Below are 22,108 nucleotides of genomic sequence, written 5' to 3'. Positions count from 1 at the left end.
CTGGTGCACGGGTGGGAGCCAGCTGGTTTGCCTGAAGGGTGTCCTGGATCAGGGTGGGGGTCCCCACTGGGGTGCCTGGCCAGCCTGGATGAGGGGATGATGGCTGTTTGCATCTGGTCACACCCCCTTCAGGGTGGGGGTCCCCACTGGGGTGCCTGGCCAGTCTGGCTGAGAGGCTGAGGGCCGTTTTCAGGCTGGCGGGTGACTGAAGCTCCCCAACTGCTCCTTTTTTTCTTTTTCTTTTTTTTTTAATTCTGGGCCAGCTTTAGCTCTGAGGCTTCGGCTGCTGAAAGCGGGTTTCTGGCCTTTGTTTACCTTCTGTATTTGATACAATGTTGCGGTCCTGCTGGCTGAAGCCTGGCTGACTAAAGCAGGTTTCTGGGGTTTTGTTTAGCTTCTATATTTGCAACATAGTTGCTTAGAATTGCAGCTGAGAGGCCGGCAAGTCAGGGGGGGAACGTTGGAGTCCGCTGTCACTGGAGCAAGCAAGCCTCCGTGTTTGCTTCAGTGCATGGCTGCTGGCCGCCATCTTGGCTGGCAGTTAATTTGCATATCGCCCTGATTAGCCAATGGGAAGGGTAGCGGATGTACGGCTAATTACCATGTTTCTCTTTTATTAGATAGGATAGTATACAGTTCTGCTTTACTTCAATGGAAATTCCTATCTATTCATTACACATCTTTTCCATCTCTGTAAGAAGCCCAAGAGTTGACTGGCTATAAGTACAACTTCTCACACACAAAGCAAAATTAAATCAACATTATGGGAATACTTAGAAGAGAAGCAAAACAAAAATAGTAGTAGTAACATTTACCTATTTCCTCTACTTACCCCTCATTACAGGAGTAGTTAGCCTGTGAACCAAACTGAAAATTTCCTTCTAGGCGGCCATTTAGGGGCTCTGCTCGCTGTGGACATGATTTTCCTGAAAGAAATTTTTTAAATTCGTTGATTAATACAAACTCCAAAACAGATCTGAATCAAAACCAAAATTCTACGTTGCTCTACTGTGGGAATACTACTTTTCTTCCTTTAACTATTAAAAGGCCAAACTTATGATTCACATTTACCCAGACAACTAACAAGAAAAAGATTACCTGGAAATTTTTCAAAGCTTGAAAAAATACATGACTATCTAAAACAGGGGTGGGCAAACTTTTTGACTCGAGGGCCACAATGGGTTCTTAAACTGGACCGGAGGGCCGGAACAAAAGCATGGATGGAGTGTTTGCGTGAACTAATATATAAATTCAAAGTAAACATCATTACATAAAAGGGTACGGTCTTTTTTTTTTTTAGTTTTATTCATTTCAAACGGGCTGGATCCGGCCCGCGGGACGTAGTTTGCCCACGGCTGATCTAAAACCTACCTCCACGTGAGAAAACCATCATTGTAGTAGCAGAATATGCCATCTAAAATGTATGAAAATCTTTAGAGCAATAAAAATAAAAAGTTTTGTGTACTTACTTGTACAAGCCTCCTGGAGACGAGGAGGTGCCCATGTGCCATCAGGCTGACAAACAGTGGTGGTGGGACGAACAAGAGGAACAATAAGCCTGTATCCTGGGCGACACTCATATTCTACTGCGAACCCAGGACTTACAGGGGGCACAGGATTACCCTTGGCTTTCATAGATTCATATCTTGGTATCTCATCACAGGCATCTGGGCATGAGAGAATAAGACATGAAAGTCAAGTATTTTCTCTTTTCCACCAGCCACGGATTCTAGCCTGGCAGCAGGCAGGTCCTTGGTGAGCTTATGGTTTCTTAAGGAATAAGGTGAACATTCATTCAACAGTAAATTAAAGATACAGCAGCATTAGTCTTGGTTTTCAATGTACTTATCGGTGTGCGTCCTTTCCCAGTTTTTCTCAGTTCATTTCACACTCACCTGTCCCCTAGCTCTAGGACAGGAGTGGGCAAACCCTGGCACGCGTGCCAAACATGGCATGCCAGTAACTTTTGCTGGCACGCAAAATCCTCTCTTCTAATTTTCCATTTACAATTTTTTTCCTAATATCGACTTTTTTATTTTTCAGATAAATTCAGTGTAGGTGCATCTTAGATAAATTAATAATTTTACATAACAAGTTATCTTAAAGACCATAGACATGGATTGACGAGAGAGGGGAAGAGCAATTTCAATAGTGTTGAAAACGTACTATTGAGGACTTGGAATGCCATTTCAGAAAATTTTTTCTGTTTAAAAAACTTTGCAACAGCGTTCCTCTCCATGTTTTCATCCACATACATTTGTGAATCTTTGTTCTCAGTGATGAATTTTATTAAATCTCGTAATAGGAGTAGCCTGACGGATGAAAGTAGTAGCTCATGCATATCTCTGAAGGTCACGAAATATAAACCTGATGTAAAATCTCTGTCATCAGTGATGCAGCAGCAAAAGTCCCACTGATAATATCAAAGGGAGTCATAAAGTTTTCTGTCGGACTATTAGTGTACATTATACATTAAAAAAATAAATGTATTTTTCATCATCATATACTGTGTTTTTGTTGCTCGAATGAATTTTATTATTTCTTCAAGGTTCTTCACATACATTCACCTTAAGAGATATCAAGTAGGCATAACATGTTCTCAAAAAATTAGGGTTGGCACGCAGAAGAATTTGAGTCAGATTTTTTTGCTGGTTTTAGCAGGCACTCACAAAAAGGTTGCCCACCTCTGGTCTAGGACATTGTCAGTATGCAGCCCTAGATCAGGTCCTCATCCACAGTCTGAAATGCAAACTGATGGTGATTTGTCACCTCACTCAGGAGGCAAGTTCCTAGAGGTCAGGGTCATCTGCCTTCTTTTCCTGCTACTCTCTGCACCCAGTGGGTGCTCAAGACATGCTATGGGCAGAGGTAATTATTATTTAAGTATTGGGATTTCACAGATAGAAATAATATGGACTAAACTAGTTCAAAATATAAGACTTCATATTAGCGAAGTGAGCATTTTTACAAGTGAGTAAACGCCATTTAAAATAAAATGGTATTACTTTGAAAATCTGCTTTCTTAGCATTACTTTAACTCCACAATTGACCCTTGAACAATGTGGCGGTTCGGTTCAGGACCCCCCGCCCCCAATTGAAAGTCCGCAGATGACTCCGAGTTCCCCAAAACTTAGAGTGTTTCCAGGCGGCCGGCTCCCCAAGCCGCTGCAGCCCGCTCCCGGAGCGCACCCCTCCCCAGGCCCCTACCGGTGGGTGCGGGAAACCGGAGCGCTAGGGTCACCAGCAGGATCCCAGCGGAGCTCCAAGAAGAGCAGGGACGGCGAGGAGGTGCCGTTCGCGGCCGGCGAGAAGCCGTCATTTTCGGGGGGTGAGCAGGGAAAACGAAGGGCGTCGCCCCACCAGCAACCCTCAGACTTACAAAACCCAGCAACCCTCAGAGTTACAACACCTGGAAGGTGGAACTACAGCTGCGCACGGCCTGGGCCGCGCCCGGGCGGAAGTGACGCTTCAGCGGGCGGGTCAATCGCGGGCCGCTGGGCGGGGCCTCGGCCCTGGGCGGAGCCTTAGCCGAAAGGAAAGGGGCGTGGCCTGGCCGCGCTCTAACCAGGGGGTCTGCTGGCAGCTGGGGCTCTGCCCCTGACCCCTGTCAGGCTGATCATTCTCCACCTGCCCAGGTTTGAGGGACATGCTGGTGCACTGCTTATCGGCTTCTCGAGGTCTCCAGTCAGAAATATGTTGGTCTATATGTTCACCTCGTTTTTTATTTGTAACATTAACCTTTCGTCCATATGGGCTTGGCTTTGGTGAATGACATGAGGCAGGGATCTAATTTCCTTTTTCAGATAGTTGCCTTCTTATTTGCATAATTCCAGTTTTCCAAGACTTGAAATGTCATGTTTATTGTGGCCGAAATCTTACCCAAACTTGTGCTTTTTCTTGGGCTCTGTGTTTTGTTCTATGGGTCTATATCTCTATTCCTGCATTATGTCAATTATTTTATTCTTTGAAATAAATATTAACAGCACTTCTGTTTTGTAATCGCATAACATTTACAATTATGTTGTTAAACTTAAAAACAATGCCGTTGGACCTCTGATTGAAATTGTATTAAATCCGCACACTAATTCAGAGATGACTAACATCTGTTGAACAAAATTAACCTTGACAGTTGGCACCAATCTTTGAACAAAATGATTTCAAAATAACTTTCTATACTGATAAAATGTATTTTCATTTCATTCTAAACTTGGAGATTTTATTTAAAAAATCACTTATCCCCCTCAATATTGCCAGGAATACTGTGTTGACTTGCCCTGTAAATGCAAATGTTAAAGAAAAACAGACAAAATGTTCAGACCCAAAATCATACCCATTTCAAAGCAGCATCTTAGGATGGTGACTACACTCAAGCTACATTGCAATGTTAGCTTCATGTCTTAACAGTTGCATTCATGATAGGAAAGGAAACTAGACGTTCCTTCCTAAATCTTTTCTTCTTCCAATTTTTATTGAGATATAATTGCCATAGTGTATAAATTTGATATATAGCATAATTACTTGGCAATGTGTATATTGTGAAATAACTACAATAAATTTAATTAACATTCATCACCTCACAGTTATATTTTTTCTTCCCTGTGATCAGAATTTTTAATATCTATTTTCTTAGCATCTTGCCAATATACAGTACACTATTACTAATTATAGTCACCATGCTGTACATTACATTCCAGTACTTGCTTAATTTATAACTGTTGACCAACTTCATCTAATTTCCCTGACCCCCTAACCCCTGGCCATGGCAACTACAAATATGATTTCTTTTTGTAGGAGTTTGGTTTTCAGATTCCTATATGTGAGGTCAACAGTCTTTGTCCTTCTCTGTATGACTCAGTTCACTTAACATAATGCCCCCAAGGTCCAGCCATGTTGTTGCAAATGGCAGGACATACATACATAACCTTTTCTTTATCTAGTCACACTTCGATGGACACAGGTTGTACCATGTCTTGGTTATTGTGAATAATGCTGCACTAACCAGGGAGGTGCAAAAATCTTCTTAAATATTTTTACTGATTTTAGAAAAAGAGGAAGGGAGAGGGTAAGAGAGAAACATCCATGTGGGAAAAACATCAACCAGCTGTATCCTGCATGTCTCATACTGGCAATCACACCTTACAACCCAGGCATGGGCCCTGACCTGGAATCGAACTGTGACCTTTTGGTACATAGGTTAATGCTTAACCACTGAGCAACAAGGGCCAAGTGTAGAATCTTTTTATTCAAATACTTTTTAAAATAAAAATCCACTATATGAGATAAATGATCATTAATATAAATTTAAGAAACATTTATTTGATAAAACAATGAAGGTATTTGCAGACAATGAAAACCTAAAGCTGCATTTTTCTTTTTTTATTCCTCACCTGAGGATATTTTTCCATTGATTATTAGAGAGAGTGGAAGAGAGAGGGAAAGACAGAGAGAAACATCAGTGTGAGAGAAACACATCAAGCACCCTGACCAGGGACAGGGCGGGGGAGGAACCTACAACTGAGGTACTTACCCATGACTGGAATTGAACCCAGGACCCTTCAGTCTGCAGGCCAACGCTCTATCCACTGAGCCAAACCGGCTAGGGCTAAAACTTAATTTCTAATTACAGCTATTTTATATTAATGCCAACATTCATTAAATTAACTGTGAGCACTTCTGACACCTTGAAGCTCACAACAGTCTGAAAACTGGTTGGTTTTAGCCTCAAGGAATCCTAAGAAATCAAGTAGAGGGGACTTGGAGACCCTGACTGCCCTTCTAGTAGGAATGTTTGTCTTCACCTTTGTCACTGAGATTAAAGACACCACTTTGTTTTTACCAAGAAATTGCCTTTCCCACTGGCCTTTGTAGAATCTGCTCCCAAACTCTGGATTGTAACTTAGAGCAACTACCTCCCCACATTATATACATGGTAGGATATATATCTTCTTACCTCATGGCCATTTTTCATCAAGTGATTTAAATATGTTTAATAATCTTAAAAATGAGTATTTATGGTATTTTTCTACTTTAGTACTTATACTTAGGCTGTAGAAAGGTAATTGTATTCCAAACCTTCATAAGTACAAGTTCACATCAAGGCATATGGTACCAGGTTTGTTTGTTTTTAATGATTTGTCTTTATTTATTTATTTAGTCCTCACCGGGGATATTTTCCCATTGATTTTTAGAGAGAGTGGAACAGAGAGGGAAAGACAGAAATATCATTGTGAGAGAAACACATTGATTGGTTGCCTCCTGTACGAGCCTTGACCAGGGCCCAGCCAGGGAGGAGCATGCAACTGAGGTACATGCCCTTGACTGGAATTGAACCCGGAACCCTTCAGTCCACAGGCCGACACTCTATTCACTGAGACAAACTGGCTAGGGCTGGTACCAAGTTGTAACAGCAACATTTGCTTCTCTATGCCTAGTACCTTGCTTCCAGAGTTACCCTTAGGAATAAAGAAGTATCTCTATACATGTTAGAGTCTCATAAATTAGTTTCTAAAGTGATGGCAGCCTTTTTTTTTTTTGAGGGAGATTATGGACATTAAACAGTGCAGAGAATATAATGGAAATCTTAACTTTCCCTGAAAGAAAGGAGGCAAAGCTAAGTGTTACCCCACCTCCTTTCTGGAGCATGTACACAAGATGAGGAGTCTTTAAAAAACCCAATTACCTACAACAGGAGAAACATTTCCTCATAAACTTGAAGGTGCTTATTCATATTTCAAGAACACACGCACATCCATGGTGGTCTCCACCCTGGTTACTCACAGCAGTCCAGGCCCAGCAGCAGCAGCACTTGGAGCTCAGCAGACATGGAACCTCAGATCAGTTGTGGTACTGAGCCTTGAATCCAGGGCTACAGCGCTCAGACACCTCTTCACCTTTAATAGAGCCCTTACCTGGTAGCTAGAGGGTTTGATCCATGTTTGTTTAAGTATTTTGATGCAGTGATGTTTTAAAGAAAGTGAGGGACAAAAACCTGTCTTTGCTTTCTTTAGAAATTATTTCTACATCAGTTGTTTGGAATTGTAAAAATATTCCACTGAGAGCATTTCCTACTCAGACTGCTGTGTATATGTCGTGTTAAAAATACACTACAAACAGAGAAATCAAATACGCCTATCATGAGTTCTACAATATGATATAAGATTCAAATGAAGGCACTGTGGGCACTTTAAAAAGATAACCAATATTATAAAAAGAGTTTAAGCTCTTTATGAATGAAGAATGTACTCTTATTACATAGCCCAAACCCAATGATTAATATAAAAGACATATTATTAAACAACAAATACAAAAAGTCTTAAAAAAGATTAGTTTGATTTCAAAACTATCTCCAAAATGACATGGGAAAACCAATGGCTGAAAGTCAAATATTTCAGTCTTTGTCTATGCTCCAGGTGTTATTCTAAATCTTTCATTACATTGTAAATGATTTCATTAAAATTTAAGTGTGATGCTTACAATTCCCATTCTCCTTAGAAGATATATATTTGTACTTTTTTTTCTATTTTAAATTTCCCCTTTTTCATTTTTTATAGATAAAAAGGCAGATAAAGTTAATGAGGTGCCTTGGTAATTTACCCCTCTCAGTAACTTTAGGTTTAACCTTGAGCTTTACTGCAACCTAGTTAAGTGAGGAGAACATAAGAGGAAAGTCCAACAATGTTGTTTTTAATTCCCCACTTTAACATGTACAAATAAAATCTCTAAATGAAAAGAAATCGAGTTTTCAGGAGAAAACAGGAGAAAATATGTCTTACTCATTTTTAAAATGACTTCTTGCAACTACTTCAGATATATAGACACATGGAAGCTTTCCTCCAAAAAATTACAGTGAATAGAATTGTCAAAGTCTCCACAGTGAACTGTTTATTTTTTTAGTTTTATTTTTTAAATATAATTTTATTTATTTCAGAGATTAAGGGAGAAGGATAAAGAGCTAGAAACATCAATGTTGAGAGAGAATCATTGATTGGCTGCCTCTTGTATGCCCCACACAAGCCTGCAACCAGGGCATGTGCCCTGACCAGGAATTGAACCATGCTCTCCTGGTTCACAGATCGCAACTCAATCACTGAGCCTCACCAGCCAGGCACACAGTGAACTATTTTAAATTTACTCCTGGCTCCCAATCCACCGTAGGAATAGTGTAAACCTAGGGTAGGGGAGGCACTACAATGAGCCATGATTTTCTGCAGAACTTAAACCTCAACTCCCCACAGGTTTTCCTGACAGTCATAATATCTAAAACAACTCTGCACAGATTAGTCTTGTTACAATAACATTAAAAGGAGGTGAAAATATTTTAGTAAGGAAATGCAATCCTGACAGCACACTCACGCAAGAACATTTTTAACAAGGCAGCACGCAATACAGAGAGCAAGCAAAAGCTGCACAGGTACATCAAGATGAGAAGCAACAACAGGTTCAAAAACATGTTTTATTTATTGTCTTTGCTTGACGTGAAGAAATTTATACACACAGGTGCCAATCACTGCAATAGCAAGAACTGCAAGAAACCAGAAAACAAATGACATGTAACTCTAACAACTAATGCCAAGTTTCAAAGTCCAGCAGAAGAAATGAATGTTGGTTACACTTCAGTGGGCAGAAATATTACTTTATTTAAGCCCACATACATTCATATTCTATCTGGACTCTTCACTGTCTAAATGCAGTTCCCTTGTATCACTCAGGGTCTGCAGTAACCCAGAGAAGAGTCTGTGCTTAATTTAGAATAATACTCAAAACATATTTGGAATATTTAGGATTTGTTACTACAGGGACATGCAGAATACAAAAAAATTATACAATCAGCCCTAACCGGTTTGGCTCAGTGGATAGAGCGTTGGCCTGCAGACTCAAGGGTCTCAAGATCATTTCTGTCAAGGACATGTACCTTGGTTGTGGACACATACCCAGTAGGAGGTGTGCAGGAGGCAGCTGATCGATGTTTCTCTCTCATCGATGTTTCTAACTCTCTATCCCTCTCCCTTCCTCTCTGTAAAAAATCAATAAAATATATTTTTTAAAAAAGATTATACAACCACCAACACAAGGTAGAATCATATAAAAGGTCAGGTATTTCTAGACTGGTTTACTCAATTTCAATCTATGAAAACTATAGACACTAAAACATCGTTAAAAATGCACTTGTTCACGTTAATATTTTGATTTAAGTTGGCATCCAAGTTTGGGACACTTACGTACAGTCAGAACAATCACAGCAACGAGTCCTCCATCTGAGAAAAAAAATAAAACCAGTTTGAAGGTAATTGAGCACACGTGGGTCTCCATATAGTTGACACATTTTAATTTTGATGAGATCATCTGTAAACTACAGCAAAGAAAATGTTCATCGGTCTAGTTTAGTGTGACTGCTAGTGCATCCAGCTCATTTGATCACAGAGCCCTTCTAATCTGATTCTAGGCTTAGGGTCCAACTTGTGAAACTCTTAATAGGCCCTCACTTGTCCTTGTTTTGTGCTGTAGTAACCCCACCAGGTTATAAAAATTGGAATTATCATAAAAATTAGGAGAAAGTATTATAAAAATGACAATTTACTAGGTTAGAGGAAAATCATTTTAAGAAGGTATTATCCCATTCTCGTTTTTTTTAAAAATATATTTTTATTAATTTCAGAGAGGAAGGGAGAGGGAGAAAGAGTTAGAAACATCAATGATGAGAGAGAATCATTGATTGGCTGCCTCCTGCACACCCCCCACTGGGGATGGAGCTTGTAATCTGGGCATGTGCCCTGACCGGGAATTGAACCCGGGACTCTTATAGTCTGCAGGCCGACGCTCTGTCCACTGAGCCAAACCGACCAGGGCTCATTGGTTTAATTCAGTATTCAGTCTATCATTCTTATTATTTTGTTAGAAATTTCATTTACATTGTTCCCCAAAAGTGAGTCTGTGGAATGAGCCATTAAGGAATTTCTATTATTTGATTATATAGTCCTATTTTACAGTCTTCGCAAGTCCCCATCCCCAAGTTAAGACACAACTTAATTACTAAGAACATTCTAAGAATCCAAATGAAACTCCAGGATACAAGGATAAATGATGCATCGAAACTTGAACATGCATTCTTGATGGTGGGGAGAGCAATAAATAATACTACAAAATCTTAGAAATGTTGTTCGGTAGTACCTCTGCTTCCACACTGCCATTATTGTCATTAAATGTTTATATGTCAAAGTATACAATGTCATGTTTACCTCTTCTCTTTTTACTTCATAAAAAGTTGTGAAGTGGTTAATGAATGAAGGTGGCTTTGGATTTACTGGCACGGTGACAGTTTGACCACAGCGTTCAGAGTGAAAGTTTAACAGTCTAAGGTGCATTTTATAAAAAGACTAACCTTGCTAATCTAGTCTAATGTAAAGAAAAGTAATACATACTTTTCTTCACTTATTTATCAAAAATCCTTATATTTCATGTAACTGCCACAACCATACTTGATCCTTTCTTTTAACACACATTGTGTGAACTACATGAGCCTAAATAAAGTGTGATACACCTGCTTGTTGTAGAAAAAAACTAACCCAACTTACAATACGTTAAGGCTTATATATACAAGGTATGAATAGACAGAACATTTATTTACAAATTGCCATTACAAAATAACACTATCACATGAAAGGCACATTAGGTTTTATAAATTTTAACCTACAAATAAACACAGCAATTGAGAAAGTTCCCGCACCCTACTAGGAATTCGATTTGAGGAACCTCTTAAAAACTATATTATCGCCCTGGCTGGTTTGGCTCACTGGATAGAGCGTCGGCCTGAGGACTGAAGGGTCCCAGGTTCGATTCCGGTCAAGGGCATGTACCTTGGTTGCGGGCACATCCCCAGTAGGGGGTGTGCAGGAGGCAGCTGATTGATGCTTCTCTCTTATCAATGTTCCTAACTCTCTATCCCTCTCCCTTCCTCTCTGTAAAAAAATCAATAAAATATATTTTAAAAAAACTGTATTATCTCTGGGGGTGGGAGTGGCGGGGGGGGGGGTTAATCGGGGAAAAAAGGAGACATGTAATACTTTAAACAATAAAAAAAGCCTGTATTATCTCCATGTGTCTACACATACTACTCCTTCCATTTGTCATGGTATCTGCGCTATTAAAATTACAAATGTCAACTATCACATGACAGGTTGTTTCTTCTCAAACCACAGATAATTGAAACATATTTCTATGGAGAAATCTAAGGTCTCATAATGGAGGATTATTAATAACCAAAACAATACCTAAATCACTGCCTTTAATTGGTGTATCATCATCGGAAGTGGTATATACTAGGAAAAAAAGGAAAAATATTTTAAAAAGAAGTAAAAAATAGTAAATCAAAGAAGACTCCTAAATACATAGGTTTGGATTTTTGGCCTTTGTTCAAAATCCCTTATCATTTTATTTTCCTTATATAAATTATATTAATGTTTTTCATTTAAAGTAGTGTCATAAAATATTATAAATTTATATTCAGTCATCAGCATTCTTTTTCCTCTCCAGTAACATTTCCTGTGACAATATTCTGTCACAGGATACAGAATGGTACAGAATGCAAATTTATCCTTAGTGTATCCTCAGTATTAGCCTATGGATTTAATGTGATTCTACTTACAATTAAAAGACACAGGAGAGCTTAATAAATGATTTAGAGGTTATTCGGTAATGCTGAGACATTTCAATATAATGGGGCCCATTTAGGAAAGACTCATAGGTAACACCATCCTCGATGGTGAAAGACGGAAAGTTTTCTCCTTAAGATCAGGAACAAGACAGGATGCTCCTGTTTGACATTTCTATTTAACATAATATCAAAACTTATAATCAGAGCAATTAGGCAAGAAAGGAAAGCATCCAAATTGGGAAGGAAGGAATGAAATGACGTCTGTTCTAGATGACATGTTTTTTTTTTAAAGTAGAAACTTGTAAAGATCACACACATATACTGGTCCATGCACATACACTCACCTGTTGGAACTAAAAAATAAATGTGGCAAAGTTGCAGTGTAGGAAATCAACAAGTAAAAATCAGTAGCATTTGTATGCACTAACAATGAGCAAACCAAACAGGAAATGAAGAAAACAATTCTATTTACAATAGCATCAAAAAAAAAGAGTAAAATACTGCCCTGACCAGGTGGCCCAGTTGGTTGGAGCGTTGTCCTGTACTCCAGAACCCTGGTCAGGGCACCTACAGGAGGCAGCCGATCCAGGTTTCTCTGTCTCTTCTCTCCTTCCTCTCTCTAACATCAATAAACATATCTTTGGTTGAGGATTAAAAAAAAATAACTTAAAAAGAAATTTAACCAAAGAGGTGAAAGACTCCTACACTGGAAACTACGAAACACTGCTGAAAGAAAAAGACAGTATCAATAAATGAAAAGACATCCTGTGTTCATGCACTGGAAGACTTGAGATGGTTAAGATGTTAACACTGCACAAAGCAACCTACAGACGGAATGCAATCCCCATCACCATCTTGAATACAGTATTTTGCGGAAATAGAAAAATCCAACATATAATTCATATGGAACCTCAAGGGACTAGGGACAGCCAAGACAATCTTGAAATGGAAGAGAAAAGTTGAGAGAACTCCCATTTTCTGATTTTAAAACTTACTCAAAAGCTATAATAATTTATGTCTGTGGTGCAGACATAAATACAGAGAGACCTATGGAATAGAATACAGAGCCCACAGATAAACATGTGCATATATGGTCAAAAGATTGAAGGGAAGGGTGCTCAGGACATTTAATGGGGGAAGGGCAATCTTTTCAACAAATGGTTCTTGGAAATCTGGATATCTACATATAAAAGAATGAAGGTGGATCCTTATCTTACGTCATATACAAAAATGAATACAAAGTGGATCAAAGAACTAAATATAAGAGCTAAAACTATAAAATTCATTAAAAAAAACCCCACAAAATAACATGAATTGGTAAAGAGGTGGATAAATTGGAACCTTCGTGCGTCACTGGTGGGAATGTAAAGTGGTGCAGCGGCTGTGGAAGACAGTGTGGCTGCTCCTCAAAAAGTAAACACATAACCCAGCAGCTCTACTCCTGGGTGTATACCCACCCACCCCCCAAATTGAAAACAGGCCTCAAACATTTACTCAAATGCCAATTATCAGAGGAGCATATTCAGAATGGCCAAAGTTGGAAACAACCCAACTGAATGGATAAAAAAAATAAAGGTGGTAACTGCAGACAATGGGACATAACTCAATCATAGAAAGGAATAAGGTTCTGATACATGCTAGAAAATAGATGAAACTTGAAACTGTTACGCTAAGTGAAATAAGCCAGAACACATTTTACAAAGTGAAATAATCCAGAAGTGATTCTACGTCTATGAGGTACCTACAATACCTAATGGAGGAAAACATTAATACATCCAACTACCTGTTAATGTAAAACTTCTGCACATATAAATGACCACTGATAAGATAATAGTTAAATAAATATGGTATATACCAACTACCTGTTAATGTAAAACTTCTGCACATATAAATGACCACTGATAAGATAATAGTTAAATAAATATGGTATATACCAACTACCTGTTAATGTAAAACTTCTGCACATATAAATGACCACTGATAAGATAATAGTTAAATAAATATGGTATATACCAACTACCTGTTAATGTAAAACTTCTGCACATATAAATGACCACTGATAAGATAATAGTTAAATAAATATGGTATATACCAACTACCTGTTAATGTAAAACTTCTGCACATATAAATGACCACTGATAAGATAATAGTTAAATAAATATGGTATATATTAAAGTCACCACTAAAAGCATGGGAATAAATTCAAATACAACCCCAACTGACAGTAAATTATAATGTGATTTTTTTAAAAAAAAATGAATGGCATGATTCCAATTCTGTTTAACAACAACAAAAACACACTAAAGTATGTATATTTATGCATATAAGGATATCAATGTACATAAACTGATTAAAAAAGACTATTAAATGATTAAATGATTACCTTAGGAAATGAAATAGAGAAACAGGAGACTAATCTTTTACTCCGTATACTTTTTTGTAATATTTGAAATTTTACAAATTTATATTTATATACTACTTATATAATTAAAAGTTATAAAATGTAATCTATATCTAACCGTATAAAATCTTAAAAGAAAACTGATTAGTAAAAATAAGACAAAGGAAAAAAGAACTAGAAAAATGGTCACTTCATGTTAAAAGGGCATTAATTTATAATGAGTTCTGACAAATCAACAAAGAAATTTTAGAAACCTAATAGAAAAATGAGCAAAGAACATGAATAAATCAATGTGGGCCAAAAAAAGTTCAGCTTTATTTATAACTAGAGGCCCAGTGTATGAAATTCATGCACTGGGGTGGGGGGGGGCAATCCCTCAGCCCAGATTGCAAGAGGGTGCAGGCCAGGTCAAGGGACCCCACCAGTGCACGATTGGGGCCAGGGAGGGATTCTGGAGGTTGGTCAGCTGGGGAGGAACCGTGGGAGGGCTCCAGGGCATGTCTGGCCCATCCTGCTCAGTCCTGATCGGCTGGACCCCAGCAGCAAGCTAAACTACCAGTCAATGGTCTGCCCCCCTGGTGGTCAGTCCATGTCATAGCGAGCAGTTGAGCAGCCTTAGCATATCATTAGCATATTATGCTCTGATTAGTTGAACAGAGGACCGGATGACTGGACACTTAGCATATTAGGCTTTTATTATATAGGATTAAAGAAATGCAAATTAACACATAACATTATTTTTTGCTCATCACCTTATTAAGTTCTTAACAATGTAAGTAGAATAAAGAGTTACTGAACCTGTTTTTTTTGAAGTTGTACTAGATGTGGTTGGAACAGTAGGCTTGACACCTGGAAAAATAAATTTGATTACATTCACCAGCTTTATTTATACAAAATCAGGATTTAATTTGATTTTTGATTTTTTAAAAGAGATTAATTATTTCTCTAGATGAAAAATACACATACTTTCCTATCTTTATAATTTTACTTCTGGGAAGTTACCTAAATACATATAGATCTAAGTACATATGGATTTTGCATAAGAATACTCACTATAGCTTTGTATTTCAGAATGGACATCCTAGAAATTAACTAATAAAAATCATAAAAACAATACATTCAAAATAAACATATGTATCTTTAAAAAGTTACATCCAATTAGTATCAGACCACAGAATTCTTATCCCTTTGCTTTTCGCTTAGTATTTTTTCATATTAGAACAATTATCCTCAATCCACCTTATCATTATTACATGTTGCTACTGATCCTTTTTATATATTTTTCTCCAATTATATAAAATGGCAGTCCCATGAGGAATTTTGATTTTTGATATTTAAGAAAAGATCCCTACAGTTTATCTTCTTTATAAACATTTCCTCACAATCTTTACTTCTTTGAAACACTAACCAGAATTACTGTTTTATAAATCCTTTCTGAAATACTTATGGCCAAGTCTTTTAAAAGAACATATCAACAAACACAGCATACCACAGTGCATATACTGACTAGGACCATGTGAGCAAACACGGATGGGCTGATGAGTATAAAATTCACATGCAACCTTAATGTATCAGTCCACCAAAAATGATCTCTTTCTCTCAAAACCTTGTAACACTCAAGTAAGTTATTCAAGGAAGCTACCAGGTTCCAGGTACAGGAGGATTCTAAAAAGATGTTCTAATTGTTAACATGTTAACATGCATAATTCCCCACAATCTTTTTAAATGATTAGGACAACAGGAAATATACAAACACATTAGAAGCCAGTAATTGAAATTTTCTCCAGTTCAACACCCTCATGTTTAACAGGAAAATAAGGCCACAGAAATGATGTTATTGGAATAAGTTGAGCCAAATTAGGACCTTGTGTGAGCTCTGCCCAGGCTAAAGCTCTTCCACTACAATACAAAGCTCTCGCCTACATGGGGTACATTACAAGACCCCCACTGATGCCTGAAAACCTGGATACTACTGACCCCTGTGTATGTTATATGTATATCTATAATAAAGTTTAATTTATAAATTAGGCAAGGTAAGAGACTAACAACAACTACTATTAAAATGGAACAATTATAACAATATCCTATAATAAAAATAATGTGAATGTGTTGTCTCCCTCTCAAAATATGTTCTTGCACTGCGTTGTCCCTTCTTCTAGTGATGATGTGAGATGATACAATGCCTACGTGATGAGAAAAAGTGAGGTGAAGACACTGAACCAAGGGATGATTCTCGGCCCGGGTGAGAAATAGTGGGACAGAGTGATATTTCATCCTGCTATTCAGAATGGCAAGTAATTTAAAAGTTATGAATTACTTATTCCTGGAATTCCCATTTAATCTTTTCAGACCACGGTTGTGGGTAACTGAAACCACAGAAAGTGAAGCCGTGGATAAGTGATGACTACTGTGTTTCTCTTCTCTCTTGTTTCTGCTGAAAACAAAGAGAAGCCAGAGATAGCAGCACTAAAATCAGGAAGACAATTTCTTCCGTCATATCAAAATAATCTCCTAAGTCTTGGAGAGCCAGCAGTTCATACAAGAAGTCCTCCATTTCATTTCAATAACTAAGGACTTCTCCTGCCTTTCCGTTGCTATGAAATTTGCCTCTATTGCCAAATAAAAATGCCCAGTAAAGAGAAAAAGAATAATTCTAGGAGGCAGTAAGAGGTAGGGTTGCTGTTCTAGAGACAGCAGAAATTTCCCAGTTCCTGAAACAAATGAAACTGGGTGTAGTCCGGGAAATACAACATCATCCTAGGTCACAAGGACACCTTGTAAAGGTGTCAACAGATCGTTTTACAAATAATAAAATGGCTAAGTTGATGACATAGAAAACATATGTATTAAGAACAAAAGCCACGGACCCTCCTTTGCGCTGACATTAATTGGAGTGATGCTGTAAGTCATAAATAAGTTTCCTTTGAGAGCTTCCTAAATGCTAGGCCTTGTGCTAACTGCTTTAAATACGAGTACATCCCAGTTTAACTCTACTATCCACCAGTGAGGAAGGCATTCAATCATCTTAGATATTAGTAAACACTTTTAAGGTTTACATAACATGCCCAAGCTGGTTCCAATGTCTGCAGACTGAGGCAGATAGTTTTAGGATCACGAAGTATACCAACTAGAATGGCTGTAAATATGTTTTTCCTCCTTTCATTACTAAAAATGGCGAATGAGTGTAAATCACCAGGTAGTTAAAGAATTGTAAAAAAGAAATTGCAAGGTATTAAATAATATAAGCAGAAAGTTATTAAACCTGAGGAACTGGAAGTTGTGGGTTTTGTACTGAGAGGTGGTGCCCCTAAAAAAAAAAAATAACAACAATGAGATTAATCACTTTGAAATTATTGCATTTTTAAATGTATAGGAATTATGAATTATAGGAAAAAGAATTTAGATTCTTTTTTAGGTAGAAATTCCCATGCTTCAATTGACTCTGAAAAATGGTTGCTATACATTTTTACACATAAGAAATGCCAGAAATTGAGACACCTGTGTGATATACATAATGTGCTAAGACCCTATGAAAACAATACATTTGATGTCATGCCTCTGTCATGGAAATGAATATGAGATGGAGTTAATTTAAAACAACTGTTTCTTTTCAATGACTCCATATCATTGCTATTTAATGTCAAAGAAATAAAATCTAAACAAAAGAGACAAAAAGACCCCTTTGCACCTTTAATACATGTTGGGATCTTAGGCTTCCAAGTACTGTCGGCTCCACAGACAATAGTGCTGCTGCCATCGAGGTAAAATCCTGCAAGGCATTCGAATTTAACCTCTGCTTTGTACAGATATTTTTTTCCAAATCCGGACACCACTCTTCCATTCGGGACATTTGGATAGGTACATTTGACCACTGAAAAATGAAGAAATTCCAGAATTAATGGAAAGCTGTTTCAATAGGGGAAAGAAAAACTAGTGCAAATTAGGAGCTTCCCCTGGGGACAAACAGCCAAGGAACGGAAGGCAGAATGTTAATTAAATAAAAAATACTTTATGTGTGTATTAAAATAAGTGTTTTAATGAATTAACTAATTATTTTTACAGAGGGGACATGGGAGAGAGACATAGAAACATCCATGAGAGTGAAACATTGATCAGCTGCCTCTTGCACACGCACTACTGGGGATCAAGCTCAAAACCCAGGCATGTACCCAGACCCAGAATGGAACCATGACTTCCTGGTTTATAAGTCAATGCTCAGCCACTGAGCCACACAGCTAGGCCTATTTGTGCATTTTAATTAAACAGATATAGAGACATCTAACAACCTTTTCCCACCTAGAACAAACTGTCATTATAGATGATTGTTTTTCCCTTACTGACAAGTTTTGAGAAAGGTCTGATTACCACATACAATTTTCAGGAAAGTTTAAAAGCAACTTTTGATGCTCTTTAGCTCTAGGAATTAAAAAAATTTTTTTTTTTTAATTTTGTGCTGACACTGACTTAGTACCCTGACCTTTCAGAAAGGCAGGGAAGGCTCTTGTAATAAGGTAATATTTGAGCTCAAAGGTAAAAAGCTGAAAAGAAGCTAGCCATGCAAACATATGCAGAGAGAAAGTTATCAGGTATCAACAACATGCAAGAACTGGGATGTGCAAGAGGTAGAAAGGCCAGTGAATATAGGCTGCGTTTCCCAAATATTTTGAACTGGAATGCAGAGATCAAACCCCACATTTTATATTGTAATCTCCCAGGTCTGAGATAAAGTTAAAACTTCATAGTTAGTCTTGGTACCCATGTACTCCGGTACTTCCCATTCTGTTCTTCTTCTTACAAAGTAAAGTGCTGGGCAGGACCCGCTAGATCAGTGGTTCTCAACCTGTGGATCGCGGCCCCTTTGGAGGTCGAACGACCCTTTCACAGGGGTCACCTAAGACCATCGGAAAACACATATATAATTACATATTGTTTTTGTGATTAATCACTATGCGTTAATTATGTTCAATTTGTAACAATGAAATGGGGGGTCACCACAACATGAGGAACTGCATTAAGGGTTTCGGCATTAGGAAGGTTGAGAACCACTACTCTAGATTGATTTCGGGATCCAGCCATGCATTTCACAGAAACTGGAAAATCAGCAACAAAACAAAACACTGGGCTGGGCAGTCCATACAAGAAAACACCTTCTGAGATTAAATCTGAGCGATGCATAGGGCCCATAATGCACCTTCACTCAGGTGTTATGTTTGAAGATATATTTTCATGAGTCATGAGGAGGGGGCGACTTGCTCCTTGCTAGGGGCCTTCCAGCCTAGGGGTATAAATCCCCTGAACTCCCAAATATCAGGGCACGCGGTTTGGTGTCAGCCTGCTGAGTTGCCCGCTCAGGTTCTGAGGGTACTGCTTTTCCTGCAAGTAAATTCTCCCCTGCTTTTGCTGCTATTTGTTGTCTCTTGTTTGAATTCATTCCTGCGAGCAAGACCAGAACTGGGGGTGCAGAGTGCTGTCTCTGGCCAGAGGCTATCTCAGGGCAGAGGTGACCTTGACCATCGCTGACAGTTTTGGTTCTATGTTCACAGTGGATACTGTTTTTCATTTTCCTACAATTTGTAAGCCTATTTCTACATTTTGTCTGGTTTTGGTATCGGGGTAATTCTGTCTTCATTGGATGAGGTGAGAAGTATTCCCTCCTGTTGTATTGACTTGGAGAGTTTGTGCAGAGCTGCTATTGTGAATACTTAAATGTTGGTACAAAACTAGTGATGGCTGGGGCCTGCAGTTCTCTCTGTGAGGTTTAAGTGTCAAATTTCTTGGCATAAAGTTGTACATGTTATTCGCTTATTGTCGTTTAAATGTCTGCAGGATATTTAGTGATGTTCTCTTAAAAAATTTGTTTTTTTAAATCTTCACCCGAGGATATTTTTTAAATTGGTTTTTAAAGAGAGCGAAAGGGAAGGAGGAGGGGGAAGAGAGGGTTAGAGAAACATGGATGGGACAATGATGCATCTATTGGTTGCCTCCAGCAGGTGCCCCAACCAGGTGGGAGATCAAACCTGCAACCAAAGTATATGCCCTTGACCAGGAATTGAACCATAGACCCTTCAGCACTTGGGTTGATGCTCTAACCACTAAACCAAAGCAGTCGAGCCCCCTTTTCCATTCTTGATGTTGGTCATTTGTGTTGTCAACTTTTTTGTCAGACTGGTTATAGCTTTATTCATTGTATTGATCCTCCCCAAGAACAAGATGTTGGTTTCAATAATTCTATGTTTTTCAATTTTATTGATTTCTATCTTTATTATTTCTGTTTCCTTGTTCTGTATTCAACTTGCTCTTCCTTTTTAATTCCTTAAAGTGAAACCTTAGATTCTTGAGCTGAAACTTTTCTCTAGTTCCAATATATGTATTTGCTATGAATATTCTTCTAAGCAATGCTTTTGCTATACTCCACAAACTTTGATATTTCAATATATTGTATTTTCATTTTCATTCAATTCAAAATACATTCTAATTTCCCTTGTGACTCCTTCTTTTATTCATGGTTAGTTAGAAATGTCTTCATTATTTTTAAATATTTAGGGATTTTACAGATATCTTTACTTCTATTTCTACATTCATTCCATTGTAAAGATACTGTACTATAAATAATTTCAATTTTTGAAATAAAAAAAAACTTTTAAACATATTGCCTAGTATATGGTACTAAGAAATGTTACATATGCATGTGAAAAGAAGACATATTTTACTGTGTTTCAGTGGTTAATTTTGTTCAAGTGTCAAATACCTCGCAGTGTGTCCTGCTTTTGGTCATGCTCAAATGCCTTTGGTCTTGTTTTTCAAGTATAGGTAAACCTCTGATATATTTCAGGTTTGTTTCAGACTACAGCAATAGGTGAGTATGGGAGTAAAGCAGGTTACAGTTGTTTTGCTGGTTCCAGTATTCAATTTGTAAATGTGTGTGTGTGTGTGTGTGTGTGTGTGTGTGTGTGTGTGTGAAGTGCAATAAAGCAAAGCACAATTAAAAAAGATATGCCTGCATGTTTTGCCTGGACTTTATCAATCTTATTGGTGACAGGGTTAGTCTTTTACAATTTATTCTACCATTTAGTTGAGCCAGAACTGTCATACTTCTTGTATTATATGATAAAACTTTTTTTTCAGTGAAGGTCAAGGGGGGAAAAAAAGGAGACATATGTACTATTCTTTGTAATACTTTAAGCAATAAAACAACATTTTAAAAAACTTTCTTGAAACTAGTGTGTTTTTTGATGCTTTTAAGCCAAAAAATTTAACTCATGCATATACATAGCTATTAACAATGTATAAACAGGAATGCCAAGAACATGGGGGTGAAGAGTGGGAAACTCTACAAGTAGAATTGTTTTTTATTCTATTTGATACATAAAATTAGATTAGAAACAAATTTAAAGCACATATGGCTGTTTTTGTTTTGTTTTCACTTGTTGGCCAAGGTATTTAAAAGTTGGTAAAAGTTTCCACAACATTTATAATTGAGAGGGAAAGAAATGAAAATATTATTACCTTTACACTCAGGAGGGTTACTACTCCATTTGTCGTGCCCAATACAAATAAGCTTGCTCTCTCCAACAAGTGAATATTCATCTGGTCCACCGGAAGGCTTACAACTGTAAGTTACTAGTTCATTATATTCAAATGTAGCCTTGTGGTTATTGGTGAATTCTCCATTTGGTATTTTTGGAGGTGGTTTACACAAAACCTCTTAAAAAGAGAAAAAGAGGACAGAAAAACACAATAAAAAGTAAAAGATTAAGACAGCATTATGCTTTCAATAAGTTTGTTAACATATGATTTCCACATCTATTTGCAAATTCAATATCCATTTGAAAAAAAGTTTCTATTAAAAAATGTTATTATCCCAATTCCAGCCATCAATAGAGAAATGAAATTTTAGAATAAACCCCATTTTCTTAAGTACCCATAGAAGATACCTGTATGAAAGACTTGTGATATCTGTAAGGCCATGCTGTTTTTTCTAATCATAAGAGATGCTGGCAATTTAATGAGAAAATAAACTTATGACTGAGGAAGACTCAGTGCTAGTTGAGAAATGC

At 37.6% G+C, this 22,108-nt stretch overlaps 2 protein-coding genes across 11 annotated transcripts in view; both read right to left on the bottom strand.

Annotated features, from left to right (window-relative positions):
• Positions 1–3,445, bottom strand: part of LOC102420676 (membrane cofactor protein-like) — a 26,175-nt gene extending 22,730 nt beyond the window's left edge. For all 10 annotated transcript variants that reach the window (XM_023758958.1, XM_023758960.1, XM_023758959.1 and 7 more), the window contains exons 1-3: positions 3,208–3,445; positions 1,470–1,667; positions 833–926 (exon numbers count right to left, since the gene is read on the bottom strand). In XM_023758958.1, coding sequence (XP_023614726.1) covers positions 833–926; positions 1,470–1,667; positions 3,208–3,319 — 404 coding nt within the window. In that variant the 5' untranslated portion in view covers positions 3,320–3,445. The remainder of the gene's footprint in view (positions 1–832; positions 927–1,469; positions 1,668–3,207) is intronic.
• A 7,787-nt stretch (positions 3,446–11,232) lies between these two features.
• The window catches only part of LOC102420354 (membrane cofactor protein), a 51,897-nt gene continuing 41,021 nt past the window's right edge, over positions 11,233–22,108 (bottom strand). Inside the window, exons 8-10 of the mRNA XM_023759002.1 lie at positions 21,558–21,755; positions 17,740–17,922; positions 11,233–11,315 (exon numbers count right to left, since the gene is read on the bottom strand). Of these exons, the coding sequence (XP_023614770.1) occupies positions 11,233–11,315; positions 17,740–17,922; positions 21,558–21,755 (464 nt within the window). The remainder of the gene's footprint in view (positions 11,316–17,739; positions 17,923–21,557; positions 21,756–22,108) is intronic.

Source organism: Myotis lucifugus, unplaced genomic scaffold, assembly GCF_000147115.1.
Source record: "Myotis lucifugus unplaced genomic scaffold, Myoluc2.0 scaffold_145, whole genome shotgun sequence".
NCBI classification, from domain to species: Eukaryota; Metazoa; Chordata; class Mammalia; order Chiroptera; family Vespertilionidae; genus Myotis; species Myotis lucifugus.
Note: the sequence above shows the minus strand (reverse complement) of the source record. Positions and strands in the feature narration are given on the sequence as shown.